This window comes from Carassius carassius, chromosome 20 (assembly GCF_963082965.1).
Source record: "Carassius carassius chromosome 20, fCarCar2.1, whole genome shotgun sequence".
Lineage (NCBI taxonomy): Eukaryota > Metazoa > Chordata > Actinopteri > Cypriniformes > Cyprinidae > Carassius > Carassius carassius.
In genome coordinates this window covers 13,453,809-13,471,455 of record NC_081774.1, presented here as the reverse complement: position 1 = coordinate 13,471,455, position 17,647 = coordinate 13,453,809, and the positions used below count along the sequence as shown (strand labels likewise).

General features: G+C 37.0%; 2 protein-coding genes across 3 annotated transcripts in view; one reads left to right on the top strand and one right to left on the bottom strand.

Moving 5' to 3' along the window:
• LOC132096397 (amphiphysin-like) overlaps positions 1–9,666 on the bottom strand; it is a 37,871-nt gene extending 28,205 nt beyond the window's left edge. The window contains exons 1-2 of the mRNA XM_059501721.1: positions 9,528–9,666; positions 3,950–4,030 (exon numbers count right to left, since the gene is read on the bottom strand). Coding sequence (XP_059357704.1) covers positions 3,950–4,030; positions 9,528–9,596 — 150 coding nt within the window. The 5' untranslated portion in view covers positions 9,597–9,666. The remainder of the gene's footprint in view (positions 1–3,949; positions 4,031–9,527) is intronic.
• Positions 9,667–12,274: 2,608 nt separating this feature from the next.
• Positions 12,275–17,274, top strand: LOC132096396 (ubiquitin thioesterase otulin-like). Of its 2 annotated transcripts, XM_059501720.1 has the most exons (10): positions 12,275–12,450; positions 13,046–13,122; positions 13,367–13,525; positions 13,653–13,859; positions 15,094–15,164; positions 15,269–15,375; positions 15,458–15,598; positions 15,754–15,870; positions 16,193–16,462; positions 16,646–17,274. In XM_059501720.1, exons 3-10 carry the CDS (start codon positions 13,404–13,406, stop codon positions 16,901–16,903), a joined length of 1,293 nt encoding a protein of 430 aa, XP_059357703.1. In that variant the 5' UTR covers positions 12,275–12,450; positions 13,046–13,122; positions 13,367–13,403; the 3' UTR covers positions 16,904–17,274. The 2 variants fall into 2 exon arrangements, with proteins under 2 accessions (XP_059357703.1, XP_059357702.1); XM_059501719.1 differs by lacking the exon at positions 12,275–12,450 and having other exon boundaries at positions 12,991–13,122.
• The last annotated feature ends 373 nt before the right edge of the window (positions 17,275–17,647 follow it).

The following is a 17,647-nucleotide window of genomic DNA, read 5'->3' as shown; positions in this document are numbered from 1 at the left end:
ACTGACCAGTAGTGTATATTGTTATTACAAAATATTTATATTTTAAAAACATAGCTTCTTTTTTTTTTTTTTTACTTTTTTTTTCATCAAAGTATCCTAAAAAAGTATCACGTTCTGAAAAAATATTAAGCAGCAGAACTGTTTCCAACTTTGATAATGAATCATCATATGATAATGATCACATGTGATAATGATCCTAAAAATTCAGCTTTGCATCACAGAAATAAATGATAATTTAAAGTATAATAAATTTTAAAACAATTATTTTAAATTGTAATAATATATCACAATATTACATTTTTTTCTGTATTTTTGATCAAATAAACGCAGGCTTAATGAGCAGAAGAAACTTCTTTCAAAAACATAAAAAAAAGTAATGTTTCCAAACTTTTGGTCTGTACTGTATATATATATATATATATATATAACTGTACTGTATATATATAACTACTGTAAAACTAATGTAAACCTACATTAATTCTGAGCAGTCAAAATCATGAAGTGAATCGAATCACAGTAAAATTCTCTTCATGCTGCAGACTATAATAACCAGACTTTCAAGTGATGGAGAATAATTGCTGTCCGTGGTGCTGAAATCACGGCATCACACTGAAAATCACAGGCAGTCATACAAAAGATGTGCTCACAATGAGCTCTTCAGTGAATGCAGCAGATGGAAGTCATTTCATTCTCTGCAATCTTAACAAGACCCAGCAATCATGAGACAGCAAAAGGCCACAAGGAGATTTGAAATGAAAAGCCCAAATGGCCTCTATCAGCTCTGATGATCGTTCTCTACACAATATGGTTGAATAATGCAGATGCAGAAGTCTGAAATATGTCAGCATAAAATTAGCATTTTTAATGAGTGTCTCCTCACTTTGATAAAAACACACACAAACATTTCAGCAAAAGTGCTAGTGTTAAAAGACAAATTAATTAGTGGTATCTTGTGGCCACTAGATGCCAATATGTAATTTTGTGTGAAATATTATAATGGTTATGTTAGCTTGACTAAAGAATGGGATTTGCTTGTTTAACATTTACAGGGTCTGGTGTCTTTTACAGTCACACATACGGTGGCTAAGAAAACACATGCAAATTGAAAAAACATCAGCAAATGAAGAAAACATCTTCCTCAGTTTGACAACACAAGTGTTGCAAATCATCACAACACATGCATATAACGAAACGCACTGCAAATCATCACAACACATGCATATAACGAAACGCGCTGCAAATCCTTCACAACACATGCATATAACGAAACGCGCTGCAAATCATCACAACACATGCATATAACGAAATGCGCTGCAAATCATTACAACACATACATATAACGAAACGCGCTGCAAATCCTTCACAACACATGCATATAACGAAACACGCTGCAAATCCTTCACAACACATGCATATAACGAAACGCACTGCAAATCATCACAACACATGCATATAACGAAATGCGCTACAAATAGCACTGACCACAATGGAAATGTTTCAAGGAGACCTCAAAAAGTGTCGGACCCGACTTGGATTTGTTTATCGTGCAGTGGCTACTGGTCAGTGGAGTTGTTGGTGAACTGAAAAGTGAGTTTTTTTTTTCTTGGTGTTTTTTAAACACTATGATTCCTTTATCTTTGGATATTATCAGCCTAAATAAGCTGAATAATTACATGATTAATTGAAAAATGTTACTTAAGATGGCTAACTTTAATATTCTCAACTAAATATAATTTCAAGGTTAATGAAAATAAATTTGGAATGCTTCATTAATTGTTTCTTAATGTGTATGTGCTGTGAGGATTTGCAGCGTTTCTTAATTTATGTGTTGTGAGGTATTTGCGGCGCGTTTCGTTATATACATGTGTTGTGAGGATTTGCAGCGCGTTTCGTTATATGCATGTGTTGTGAAGTATTTGCAGCGCGTTTGGTTGTATGCAAGTGTTGTGAGGATTTGTAGCGCATTTCGTTATATGCATGTGTTGTGAAGTATTTGTAGCGCATTTCGTTATATGCAGGTGTTGTGAAGTATTTGCAGCGCGTTTTGTTATGCAGGTGTTGTGATGATTTGTAGCGCGTTTCGTTATATGCAGGTGTTGTGATGATTTGCAGAGCGTTTCGTTATATGCAGGTGTTGTGATGATTTGTAGTGCGTTTCGTTATATGCATGTGTTGTGATGTTTTCTTCACTTGCTGATGTTTTTTCAATTTGCATGTGTTTTCTTAAGTTGCAGCATGTTGAGCTGTCTCGGCCACCGTACACACCAGTTACAATTAGCCAGTATCAGATTGACAGTATATTTCAAGGCTCTGATGCAGAGAATTGACGTGTACGATATCTCAGTGCAGTTGATGGCTCCGTGTATCAGCTTCAACAAGCGTTTTATGAGCCAGACTGGCAGCATATGGTGTGTGGGTTCGGTTTTGGCTGTGATTGGTATCTTCCAGCTGCAGTGATTGACTCTGACTCAGCTAATTTAATTTGAAACAATTTATTTTGCAATGTACTCCACTTTGCACAAAGCAATTTATCAACATGGTGGAGTACAGATCAAAGAGTCCTTGATGTACCCCAAAAGAACGGGAGGTGTATGTGTGTGTGTGGGGGGGGGGGGGGGGGGGGTAAATAATTGTAGAAGTTTGGAGGTGAGCAGAGGAGAGAAGAGTGTTTCTGGAAGCACTGGCACACTGGAGCATAAAGCAGTCTAATCAGGATTAGTGAGGACAGGTGGAGAGGGTGGGATTAGGCTGCTGCTTTTTCTTCTGCAAACACACACTTCTTCTGGAACTACACTTTCCAAACCCATCTGCCCTCACAGACACTTCACTATAACTCTACATTTAATTTTAATTTGCTTTTCATAATTAATCAAATTATTTGAGAGAATTAATTATTTTTAAATATAGATCTATTAAAATAATTCCAGTTAAATAGTGTGCAGTAACTAGGCCAATATAATTTATCCTGCTGTAAATACAGTATTAACTACAGTATTTTCAGTTGTGGTGATATAAAATTAAGCATCTTTATGAATATCATGATGCCCATTACCCAAAGATGCCCAAAGATTTGTTTCGAGATGTCTTGTGACTCACTAGCAAGAAAAGCATTAAGGAAGAAATGTTGCAACAGCATCTTTGATTTAAACTTTAATATTAAAAGTTGAATGCAAAGTTGAATGTTTTAATGCATCAATTCAAAATTCTGACTTGATACACATTGTGTCACACAAACATGTTAACGTGGGGTGATCATTTTTATATTATTACATTATTATATGATAAGAATATACCAGAAGTAAATGTAAGTAGAATATTTAAAATAAATATTAAATTAAATAATTCATTTTTGTGATTTACTTTTCTTCATTTAGTAACCATTTATTAAGGCTTTTAAATTGTTTTTACTTGTATTCTGAATGTAATTGGCTAATTTGTTTTAAATAAGAGTTCCTTTAATAATAATAATAAAAAAACATTCCTTTAGATGCTGAGACATATAATAGCCAAAGGAAAAATATTGAGATACTGTGTACTGCATTAGCCCAAAGATTTCTAAAGAAACAGAGAACAGAGAGAATCGTATCTGTGCCGAGCATCCTGTCAGTGCCTTTGTAGTACTTTGGCATTGAAGTGTTGTAGTGACAGTAGTAATGAGAATCATTAAAATACTTTTCAGACAAAAGAGAAAATGTGTCTACACCCTCAAATTTCTTTATCTTATTAGTATACAGGAACTCTTATAAGATAAAGATTGTCAACGGTTATTTTTTCACTAATAAAAGTGACATATTAACACAGAATGAGAGACAATAGAAATGAATGCTAGTTAAGTACAACATGGCTTTCTGCTGCTAGTGAGATAATCAATCCACCATAACAATCACACAGAGAGCCATTATACCGCAAAAAAAAATCATTATTGCCCTATAGATCAGACTCATCTTACCTCCTGTCTTTTGAAGTTCTGCACACACTGCTCAAACTGTTCATCTTTTGTCTCATCTGCCTTTCCCAACTTCTGCAGAACCTGAAAACAGAGTCAGAAACACAAGGAGTAAAAATAAAACATCACACATAATTCCCAAACTTTTTTTGTAGTCTATATAAAAGTTGCATGTCTAAGGATCATAAAATGAGTGATAAAGGCCAGCGTGAACATTGAAAAGGATGATGTAGCAACCAGTTCCCACAGATTTCTCATTGATTCAGCCGAGCCATGACTGAATTCCCATGAGGGAATCCTCTAACAGTGAATGAACACCCTGTGGACAGTATGACATGCACACAAAGAAAGGGCTGAGCAGGAGCCGTGGAGGAAGAATGGGCATAAATTACACTTCCTAGTCTGTCAGGTCTTTCTGCCAAAAGAGGACTTCTGTCACATGACCACCTCACTGCCTACCCATAGTGACTAACACATGAAAATGGCTGTCATCTGTTACACAAACAATTAATTTGCTAAGCACAAGAGGGATGCCTGTTTCCATTATTTGTAACTAGTATTCAAAATCTGCTCAGTTTTTCGCTATATCCTTTTTATGAAACTTGAAATGCTTATATTTACACAGTTTGACTCTTTTATTCAGTACTCAACATGAATTATGTACAACATACATACAATGACAACAGGAAGTCAGTTGACATAATGTAAGCAGGTCATATGCAAACAATAGAAGTCTTTATGGTCTGTTACAAAGGCAATGGATGTTTTGCTTTGGCAAACACACACACAGTGCTTAACCAACAACCTTCAGTTTTTTTAAACTAGTACAACTAAACCAGATAGTGGCATGTTCTTCTATAGATCAGCTATCCTGTACAAATGGTTTATCGGGCAACCTAAAACCTGTGCTTCATGTGGTGTAAAATTAACTTTGCAAACCAGATTCCAAAAAAGTTGGGACACTACAAATTGTGAATAAAAACAGAATGCAATTATTCAAATTTCAATATTTAGGATTAGGTTTAGGAATAGGAATGTTGTCCCATTCTTGTCTAATACAGGCTTCTAGTTGCTCAACTGTCTTAGGTCTTCTTTGTCGCATCTTCCTCTTTATGATGCATCAAATGTTTTTTTATGGGGGAAATATCTGGACTGCAGGCTGGACATTTCAGTACCCGGATCCTTCTTCTACGCAGAAGATGCTGTAATTGATGCAGTATGTGGTCTGACATTGTCATGTTGGAAAATGCAAGGTCTTCCCTGAAAGAGACGACGTCTGGATGGGAGCATATGTTGTTCTAGAACTTGGATATACCTTTCAGCATTGATGGTGGCTTTCCAGATGTGTAAGCTGCCCATGCCACACACACTCATGCAACCCCATACCATCAGAGATGCAGACTTCTGAACTGAGCGCTGATAACAGCTTGGGTTGTCCTTGTCCTCTTTAGTCTGGATGACATGACGTCCCAGTTTACCAAAAAGAACTTCAAATTTTGATTCGTCTGACCACAGAACAGTTTTCCACTTTGCCACAGTCCATTTTAAATTAGCCTTGGCCCAGAGAAAACGCCTGCGCTTCTGAATCATGTTTAGATATGGCGTCTCTTTTGACCTATAGAGTTTAAGCTGGCAGCGACGAATGGCACAGTGGATTGTGTTCACCGACAATGTTTTCTGGAAGTATTGCTGAGGGTGGATTGTGTTCACCAACAATGTTTTGCTGAGCCCATGTTGTGATTTCCATTACAGTAACATTCCTGTATGTGATGCAGTGCCGTCTAAGGGCCCGAAGATCACAGGCATCGAGTATGGTTTTCCGGCCTTGACCCTTATGACCCTTATGGAGATTGTTACAGATTCTCTGAATCTTTGGATGATATTATGCACTGTAGATGATGATAACTTCAAACTCTTTGCAATTTTTCTCTGAGAAACTCCTTTCAGCTTTGGGGGAATTGGTGAACATCTGCCCATCTTGACTTCTGAGAGACACTGCCACTCTGAGAGGCTCTTTTTATACCCAATCATGTTGCCAATTAACCTAATAAGTTGCAAAATGGTCCCCCAGCTGTTCCTTATATGTACATTTAACTTTTCCGGCCTCTTATTGCTACCTGTCCCAACTTTTTTGGAATGTGTAGCTCTCATGAAATCCAAAATGAGCCAATATTTGGCATGACATTACAAAATGTCTCACTTTCAACATTTGATATGTTATCTATATTCTATATTCTTAGGGACTATGTCTCCCGGCTGTGTTATGTTTAAGTAATGTTTACAATAACATGTTTTGATGTGTTTAATATGTACAGTAAACTGTACACAGTACAGTATGGTACAGACAATAGCCGTGAGGCTGTTACCTGCCACCACACTTGAAAGTGAGAGTATAGGCCTACAGCACAGGTCTCGATCAGTAAACCACAGGGACGGCCCCCAGGAACATAAATAATGTCATACAAAAGCTCTGCATCACTCCTGGTTGTGAAGAACGTGCAATCTGGATGTTTTCTTTGTAAGACACCCACACGTTAGAAAAGGCTTTGATATGGATCAATAGATAACATCTCATCATACATATATAATGACATCAGGAAATTATCTACATTACAAAGACGCAATGCTTTATAATCAGAAACAATACTCAGAAGGCACAAAAATATTGATAAAACTCACAAATAGAAAATAGAAAGGGTTCAGAATGTTTTTTTAGGCTGGGAACAGTAATAAATAAACCAAATAACTCCCTTTGTTTTTAGATATTGCAAACTCTATCTAAATATATAACTATTTAAAAGTGCAACGTAGTTAAAATATAGCACTGTATCACTATAAAAGGCAAAGAGCAAATTCTGTATGTCTGTATGTTTCAGTTCTTAACAAATTTCCTAAACTTCACATCTAGAGCCAGAGAATCAACACTGAACTCTCCAGAAGGCAAAAGACACTCATCTAAGACACAAAGCCCGGCCAGGAAACCCTATACAACAGTAGCAGCCAGCCTATGAAATATTAACCCAACTTAGGCCTTAAAAACACACTCCCCTCTCTGTCTCATCCAAACAGGCCAGTGATGTCCTCTAGAATATACTTCATAAAGTGTTTTATAATGTTAAAAAATAATCTTATAGTCTTTCTAAGTAATGTGGAAAAGCAAATGTTTTATAGCAAATTGAACAGTGCCACAAAAACAGTTTAATTATATATCATTTCCCAATATTTGGATGCTAATATCTATCCAGCAATACAAAAGAGCACAAGGCAAATCAATTTACATGCTTTTTGTCGTAATCCTGCTTAGCAAAGGCATTAAAATGTTTGTAAAAGTCCAGCGCTTAGTACAATGCTGCATCCGGTTCACAATTACATTGTCACGATGCATCAATCTTCCTGTGACAGCAAGCAAAAGGATTATAAATGATTTCAGTTGATTGTGAGGTATTTCATCCCCACCAGGACTCCGATTAAAGGATCCCTTACACCCCTTATCATGTTATCTGCCCTGGTCACGATCTTCTTTTCCAGAGGCATTAAATTGTACCTTTTCCTTAATGTGGTCTTAACCCAATCATGTTACACTAGACATTGTGAAGACAATGTATATGTAGATATTTGTCTGCATTGCTTCAGTACTGCATCATCAATTGTGAAATTATAAATTGTATGATTTAGACAAATTAGAAATGATACCAGAATATGACAAACATTTAAGATTAATAAATCTTAAATGAGGGGAATATTACTCTGTGTTGGCAACAGACCAAAGCTATGGTTTTAATTATTATAATCAAGCATGAGTCATCTTTTAAAAGGTAAGTTTCATGATTGATTGCTTTTTAAATATTGTGAGGCTATCCAATGTAACAGTCATTAATAACTGGTAAAAGGGGCTTATTATTAAAATAAATTATCTTAATGATCTCAGCATAAAATTCTACACAGATAGTCAACATGTTTCTTCAAAATAAACCTCCATATAGAATATAAACTTGTACTGCGGTTAGAAATAAATCACACACAAGCAAGGGAGAGAGAGAAAGAGAAAAAACATTATTAAGTTGCTCCGCTTTATCTTAATTTATTTATTTAAGGATTTTGGGCAGTTCATGACAGACAGCAATTAAACTGACAGACCTCCATCAAGCTGGTTAATCAAGTCTTGCAACAGTAACACACCAGCTAAACCAAAAAATGTTACAAAAGCCACCTTGACCATTTTAAACATGAAACATTACGTTATAGCAGAAGATATATGGACCTAATTAAAATGGCAAATACACAGTTTTATTACTTTTCAGAGAAGTTGCAGTGACGTTCTTAAATTGCAGCACACACGAGATAAACCTAACATGAACATACAGTAATATAAACACTATCTCACTTTTTGCTGATGATCTTTCCCAATTTACCACAATTCTGATCTATTTACAGTGTTTTGGCATCGCAAAATCCCAAAAGGCAGAGTATATAAAGCTTTCATCAAGCATCCACCAGGAATCCACCAGAAATTGACCCACTTTTCCACAGTTCAACCTAAAAAGCACCTCCACCACAATGTGCCACCCATAGTTCATATGAAAACACGAAACATATCTCAAGGGAATCTTCACTTTCGCCTTCAGGCTGTGAGTGAACCATGTGTATTAAAAGAAAAACAATCCTCTTACTGCAGCTCGGCTCGTACTCGGGGAAACCACTACTGCTGTGCTGTGTCCCAGACGCCTTCACTTTACTAACTGACAGACATTTCATATTCAACTGCTAAGTATTGCGCAGGCTGTCTAAGCAAAACCACGAAAACCAAACCCATTGTACAACTAAATACCAGTTTACTGTCAATAAAAAATAAAATAAATCATCAAGCAAAAGCGACATGCACCTAGCAGTCTATTTATGTCTCGTTTTAAACAGAGGAAGACTGTTGCGTGTCTCTGTGCAACCAGATTAAGCGGCCTTCACGATCTCGTGGACACTCGGAGATCTCCTCCTGCTAGTATTCATACCGCATAGAGGAGGGCATCCCCCACCTCCCCTTCTCCTGACCTTGCAGAGGAAAAATCCAATATCTTGAATGGATTACATCGCCAGAAATGCATTGAAAACCGATACATGCCAAATTCAGACAGGAAAGGTATAGCGAGATAAACACTGCATCAGTTACACATTATAATCTACTAGCCATCCATTGCTTACAAACTCAGATGAATCGATAAACTCAAGACCTCAAAGTATCATAAGTCCTCTCGGGTTTAAGTGGGATTTCTGTCACGGAGCAGCTCCTCGGTCGCTTTTAAATGGCAGTGCTGGCTAAGATTGCAGTCTGCGCATTTTTGACTATGTTTCAGGTCTGATGCAGTGAAAATGTAAACTATGCATGTGAGAAAGGAGAAAAGAAAATAAATTTTTATGTACGCTAAGATATCCAGGTTAAATCGCCCAGCTGAATCTCCTTCCCCTGCCCGGAGCATCTGCTGGACAGCTCCACGAACACAAAATGCTGCCTTTGGCTTTGGCTTTATCAAACGTCCTCTAACAATTCATTGTTGATCTATCACAAATAAGAAAATTAAATCCATACCTTTTCCTGCGCCCGACTGAGCCTCTTTTGTACGTTTTTGGCAAATATGCCCGTCTTTATTTCAGCCATGGCTGCTAGTGCTCTGAGAGGAGAAAGTCGACGCTTCAGCACCAGGAGAGCGGAGGAGCGCGGAGGGGGAGGAGCGCCATTTAAAGAGACAGTACGCGCCACAGCGAGCCCAGACCTACTAAAGTCATACAGGCCATGGGTTATTATTTTTTTATTATTTCTTGTTTTGTCGGGATAACGACTTAATTATCTCGTGATCTAGACATAATAAGTTATTTTCTCTTGATCACGACATAACAAAAGTGGTTTCTCGTTATCACGACTTAATTGTCATGATCTCGACATAACAAAAGTTGTTCTCTAAGTTACACTACTGCGCCAACAGATGGCACCATAGACCTGAAACTGATGGGGTGCAATTTTAGGCTACTGAAAGTACGCATTTGGGACAGAATAATGACCTTCCTCGTGATCTTTATAATTTGTGAAGTATTGTTCATTACTGACATTTAGTTAATTAATAAATGTAAAATGCTTTGAATCAATATGAGTATTTTGTCTATCGTTAAATCCTTGCTAGATGCGTAACTCTTCACAGTTTCACCACCGCATTATGTTTGCACCAGTTTCTTTATTCGTGCATCTTTGAAGTTGGCCTGCGTGATTGTTAGTTAATAAGCAGCACAAGTATATGTAATGTGCTTATCTTCCTTATTTGTAAATATATATTGATAATAAATTTGATTTATATATGCAAACTGTAGCTTATAGGCTAATTTAATTAAAAGATGTTCTACAGTGTTGTAATCTTTTGTATTTTCTACATGTATTTGTGTAAAACACAGACACGCATAAACACTCTTTTCAAACAGCATGCCAAGCTTAACGCACGTAATATCAGTCACAGCATATCCTACATGACTACTAAAAATTAAAAATTATATATATTGTAATTTCAAATAAAAGGGAAATAAAGTGAGTTGAATCCCAGCAGCTCTAAAATATTTCTGCGTCCTTCTGAAGGCACTCCGCCTGTTTCTGGGGTGTTGCTTTATATTAATTAATTAAATGTAATGATCAAAAGTGCACAAATTATAGCGATCACGAAGAAGGTCCTTATCCCGTCCCAAACGTGTACAGTAAAGTGGATAAACGCCTCATTCATACCTGTCAACCCTCCCGTTTTTCCCGTGATTCCCGGAAAATACTTGATTTCCCGTATTTTATCATTCTATCCCGCTATCGTCCTGTTTAAATATTTCCCCCTATTTTTCCCCTGTAGTTTTAATCTTTCTATATAAAAAATCCCACCGGATGTGGGATTTATATGTTCCAATTTGCGCTTGATAAGTTTGAGTAATTTTGAGTATAAATAATGGTTACCTCTTGGGCTAGTTTAGAACATACAACCACAATTATTACTGACTGGACAGTTGTCCAGAAAACAATCATCAACACCCTCCACAAGGAGGGTAGCCACTGAAGGTCATTGCTGAAAGGGATGGCTGTTCACAGAGTGCTGTATCAAAATATATTGATAGAAAGTTGACTGGAAGGAAAAAGTGTGGTAGGAAAAGGTGCACAAGCAACAGGGATGACCACAGCATCTGGAAGATTGTCAGGAAAAGCTGATTCAAGAACTTTAGAGAGCTTCACAAGGTGTGGACGGAAGCTGGAGTCAGTGCATCAAGAGTCACCACACTCAGACGTTTTCAGGAAAAGAGCTACCAAGCCACTTCTGAAACAGAAAACGCTAAGGAGAAAAAGAACTGGACTGTTGCTCGGTGGGCCAAAGTCCTCTTTTCAGATTAAAGTAAATTTACCATTTCATTTGGAAATAAAGGTCTGGACTCTGGAGGAAGACTAGAGAGGCACATAATCCAAGCTGCTTAAAGTGTCCAGTGTGAAGTTTCTGAATGATTTGGGTGCTATGGCATCTCCTGGTGTTGCTCCATTGTGTTTTATCAAGTCCAAGGTCAATGCAGCCACTGCAGGAGATTTTGGAGCACTTTATGCCTCCATCTGCTGACAAGCTTTATGGAGATGCTGATTTCATTTTGCTGCAGGACTTTAGTACCTACCCACAATGTCAAAACCAAGTGGTTTGCTGACCATGATATTACTGTGCTTGCTTGGCCAGCCAACTCCCCCGACCTGAACCTCACAGAGAATCTATGGGGTATTGTGAAGGGAAAGACATCTGACTAACAATACAGAGGAGCTAAAGGCTGCTATCAAAGCAACCTGGGCTTCAATAATGCCTCAGCAGTGCCCCAGGATGATCGCCTCCACGCCACGCTGCAATGAAGCAGTAATTCATGCAAAAGGAGCCCCAATTACGGAGCCCCGCACATGACATGCAAGAAAAAATAAATAAATTGTGCGCACAATTTACTAATTCGTTCCCTCAATGTACTAAAACGTGCACACGATTACTATTGCGTTCCCTCGATTTACTATTGGGTTCCCTCGATTTGCTAAATCGTGCGCACGATTTAGCAAATCAAGGGAACGAAACTAGTAAATCGTGCACACAATTTAGAAATCGAGTGAACGCAGTAGTAAATCGAGGGAATGCAATAGTACTCGTGTGCATGATTTAGTACATTGAGGGAACGAATTAGTAAATCGTGCACACAATTTATTTATTTTTTTTTGCATGTCATGTCGAATTTTTTGCATGTCATGTCGAATTTTTTTATTCGACACCATGTGTCTCCATGGTGGTGATGGGGAATTGCTGTATGTCCACCCCATCAGTCAACACTGAAAAAATAGAATTTAAGGAGGATCGGAAATTGACGATTGTAACCAGTGCAGGCAACAATTTAGGACTTAGTAAAAAGGACACAAACAGGACTCAGTACTGCACAAGGGTGTCTCACCTTTATCGCAAGGAATCTGATAATGAAGGGTAAGTTTATGTTTCTTTAAACTGGATTTTTTCTTTTAACAATTCACAAAGACACTGAACAATAACAGTTTACAAGACCTGCGCCATTGTTGCCAGATCTCGCTAGAAAAACGGATACAAAACAAGCAAAAAGCAAACTGTGCGTTTTAGTGTTTCTGGATAGAGTTTTAAAAGATTTCTGATTTATTTTGTCGTACTATTTATTGTTATAAAATCGCATAAAACACAAAGGATAAATAAATTGGCTATTATTGAATTATAATGAATATCAATTATTTTTTAATAATTATATACATTATTTATAATATATTAGATTAAATTTATGCTAATATCATAAGCTTTTAAGTGACAAAAATAAATGTATGATGTATGACTATTCTATTATTATGCTATGGAGACTAAATGCTAACAAGCCCAAATAGGCGACTGTGTAGCACCAAGAATGCCCAAAAACTTGAAATGAAGGAAAACAATTTTTATGAACAATGAACTTATGAATATGAAAAAACAAGAGTCGATTAAAATAAGAGGACATGGCAACAGTAACTAGCAGCGCGCCGGGAAAACTACAATTCCCAGAATCCTCTATTCACAGGAAGTAATGTATTCGAAGGCTTTCGTCTCGTAATCTGCATATTTTGTAGTCCCTCTTTGGCAAGACAGTAATAGCAGGTAAGTTTAATAATAGCACCTTCAACTGTTTTGTCTGAGAATGATTAGTAAACTGATGCGGTTCTATCACTGATGAGATTGAGGAGTCTGAGTGAAAGCGGAAGTGTTCTAACGTTACTTGTTTTCGTTTGTTAGTCGCATTAACTTGTTTCCATTGTGATGTGCAGAAGTGCAAGAGCAATGTTGTCACCTTCAAGCTGCACATTTTATATTTAGTTAAATGTATACTTTCCCTCTGCATCAGCCCACTATGTCGAGATGCAGGTTGGACGTCTCTGCCCATGTGTTGTTATGATTCAGGTGCGAAGGATGTGCAAAATCACCGAGTCCAAACCATGAATAAAACAGCAAAGTCTACTTGTGATTCTGACCGACAGAGTAAAAAAGTCAAAACGAGTCATGGGTATGCCATAGCACTGATTTCCTTAACGCAAAATATAAGTTGAGATGTTATAAATGTAGTCAATTTTAACATCTTATATCTAAGCATATATCATTTCATGTTGAATATAACTGATCCTTCTCTTTAGATCGACCCAGGGCACTCAAGGTCAGAAAGCAGATGTGAAGGGCTGTGCAGCTGGAAAAGATGCTTGTTCTCCTGGACCTGAGAGAAGCTCGGAGTCTTCCCACACTATGCAAAAACGTTCTCAAAAGGAGGCCAAATCTACTCGTAGTGACAGTCCTTCATCCCAGCAGCATCTGATGAAGACGTCGTCTGCTGAAGATGAAAAAAGGTATCCTTCCTGTCAATTCATCTCTTTCTGCGCATGCACTATGGCTTTAGATTGTCATACAGTAGGTGCTTTTGGGTTGTGCCACTTTTCACCTAAGTGTTCAAGGCGAAAAAAAAAAAACAGTAAATAAAATCAATACTTGTTGTTATAATTCTGGATGTCTGCTATTATGTGAAACTGAGGCTAAACTAAGAGCATCATGTCAAGGGTCAAGACAAGTAATTTTGGAATACATTTCATTTGCATTTTATTTGCATCTCAAATTTTCCTTTTGGATTTCGCAATCACTTTTAGTGATATGCTTCACTCCGCACCAACCATTTTGGGAACATGGTACTTTTAATTGCTTCTCTTTATTACATTTCAGTCAGTTTTAATGAACTAGTTTTACACTGGCAATTCACTATATTGATACCCATTTACATTTTTCCCAAATTATATTTTTCTGGATTCAATTATAATGGTTAAATTGGTAAAAAAAAAAAAAAAAAAATTTATATATATTATTCTGTTTTCGTTTTAATATTTCTGCACTCCAAATTGTAATAGCCAAAAAGCATGTCTAATCAGCTGAATTCATACATAAATGTTCTTTTTATTATTTTTTTCTTAACAATAATATGACCCTGTGACAGGTTTTATTTTTTTAGAAATGCAAACACTGGAATGAGTGTCACAGCCTTGGGTTTGTATTAAAGGAAACGGCACCATTTAATCACACAGAGGCACTCGGTACATGCAGACGTCATATTCAAATAGCACTCTTTGTGTGCTTCACACTGGTCCACACTCTAGCAGACGCTAGTCCATATCACATTTTGATTAATTGTACAGCCCTACTTTTGATTTATTCATCCAAAATTGGCCAAATTCCATGACATTCCGTGTTAAATTTCATTTTTATGACTGGATTCCATGATTCTGTCTGCATGTCCTGCATCACAAAAATCATAGATCCCTATGTATGATATACATATTTCAACCAAGTGTAGAATGCTTTGATATAAATAAATTTGAGTTGCTATGGAGAAAATGTCACTTGACAAGCAACAACAGTGTTAAGCATTAAAAAACAAAAAACCACTTTTCTCATGTGCATCTCTTAATCACAGGCAGCTTTATGTGATGGGCCCTTCTTAAATATATGGTTACGTGACAAATATTATGCACTAGATTAAGGAAGTGACACAACTTACTTTGCACCATTTTGCAATGAGTATTTGTTGTTTCATAGTGATGTGGACCTGTACAGAGACGAAGACGAAATTCAAAAAGAGCTGCAAGACAAGCAGCAGTCAGAGTCAGGTAGCGCTCAGTTTTTGAAGAATGTTCAGTGTGTATTGAAATGTTGTAAGAGATTTCCATGAGGTTGTTTTTGCCTGAGCTAGGGGTGTCTTTCTTCCCATCAGCGGCTGTTGGTGAGACCCAGAGCAGCGTGTCCGCTGCAGAGGATCTTCAGACCTACAGTCAGAGAGAATGGAAAGGCAACACCACAAAAAGTCTGCTAATTCGAAAGGTGAGCCTGCCTCTTTCACACTTTACTGTTTCTTTAGTGTTTCCTTTTCAAAGGGCATTGCTCACACATGCTTCTTTTTTAGGGGTATGAAACAATAGCCAGTGAGTTCAAGCTACGCAGAGTAAGAGGTGATAACTATTGTGCATTAAGAGCAACGCTCTTCCAGGTGCTCAGCCAGTCAAAACAGCTTCCTGCCTGGCTACATGACTCTGACATTAGCGAGGTAATTTAGCCTTATTGTGCTTCGATGTTCGAGGCATCCACACTGATTCTGTACTTGCACAAAGCAGCATAACTCGAATATTATATTTTACATATCAATATAGAATGTTATTATGTGTTAAATTAATTTAATGCATTGTAAATGTCCCATTATAGTGGCCAAAAGAAACTCAGTCTGATCAGGATTTTATTAAGGAGTGGCAGTTTCCATTTGAAACTAGTAAGAGCAAAGTGCAGCATCTTGAACAATGTCTGGAGCTACTGAAGCAAAGGGTAACATATATTTTATTTTTTCTTAATTGTTTATGTATGAATATCTATATACATCACTGTTCAAAAGGTTTGTGGGAAAATGTTTTAAATGTTTTTAAAGGGATCTCTAATGCTCACCAGTGCTGCATTTATTTGATCAGAAATGCAATATTGAGAAATTTTATTACTGTTTAAAATATACTTAAAATATTTTGTCCTTACTGTCACTATTGATCAATTTAATGCATCCTTTCATAATAAAGGTATTAGTTTCTTTAAGAAAAGTTTATTTACTGCATACTTAACTGTACTTGCTGGCAATATTTTATTGTGTTATCTATAGTGGGAAGAGAGTGTCCAGTGCAGAAGTCTTGAGGAGAGGGAGCGTATGTTCCAGGAGGTGTTCAGAGGTCACGATGAGGAGTATGAGCTTCTGGAAGCGCTGAAGTTCTTGATGCTGAGGACTGCCATTCATTTGCACTCAGATATGGAGAAGGGCTCTGATGTACCAGAGTTCTGCTGGCTCCTCTATGCTCGTGACTCATCCAAATGCCCTAAGATGTTCTTCACCAACCACCTCAGACATGTAGGCTTCAGTGGTGGGCTGGAACAGGTAAGTGCAGTTAAAAATAAAAATGTTTACAAAAAATCTTTAGCTTTGTTTATTTATGGACCAATCATGTACATATATTTAACTTCTTGCTTATAATATCTACTGTTGATTCATTTGATTGCAGTGTTTCAGTGGTTGAATATTATATGAAGGAACCTCTCCTGATGATATAATGTTGTTTAGGTGGAGATGTGCCTCCTGGGTTATTCCCTTCAGCAGACGATGCAGGTTGTTCGGCTGTACAAGTGTGAAACTGAAGAGTTTATTACATACTACCCAAATGACCACAAGAAGGACTGGCCTACTCTATGCTTGCTTACAGAAGATGACAGACACTACAATGTACTCGTCCCCAAAAAATCCTCCAAATTTGATGCATATGGTAGGCCAAAGTGGAATCCACCTTCAGATGGACAACCAAGCAAAACGACACATCTTTAAAGAGTAAATGGCAATCACACTCAATCTACCAAACTCAGGAGTTACAATCCTTCATGTTTTCCACATAACTGTTCTTGAGTTTATGTTTTGGGATGTTTTTTTCTTTCAGGTTATAATTCTTATAAATTTAAAGATTTGCTTATCCTTATTCTACTACCTATGTAATTTTAGAATAGAAGGATCAAATTGTATGCATTTCTAAATAAATTATGTGCAATAGTTTTATGAGACACAGCTGTAACTCCAGCTAGGACGGAGGATAATATTTTTTTGATTAGTTGATTATGAAATGATTAGTTGATTATGAAATGATTAGTTTACAAGGTTAATTATTTCTTTGCTTATTGCAATAAATTTAAACTTTAAATCTAGACATGCTCTTCTAATTTTCTAGATTTTGTAGGTGTTAATTTAGCTAGTTTTTGTGCCATTCAGGATAAGGTCTTGGTGTCCTTTCACTGGTTTCAGTATCTTCTTGTATTGTCTTTTTCAGATGTCGTCATTTTAATAGTCTGTAATTTATTACTTTGCTGAGCAGTTTACACAGCCTGGGTAGGAAATGAGAAACCGGCACAGCTCAATAATTCATACAGCATCTGATGAAGCATGCAGCACTACACCAAACCTCCTACATCTCAGATTAACTGTTCTCTGAAACTTTTTAATTAAATTTTATAACGAAGGAGTAAAGAAATGCCAGAAGAGATGTTTCAGAAGTTTACAAATGCATGAATTGGTAAAGGT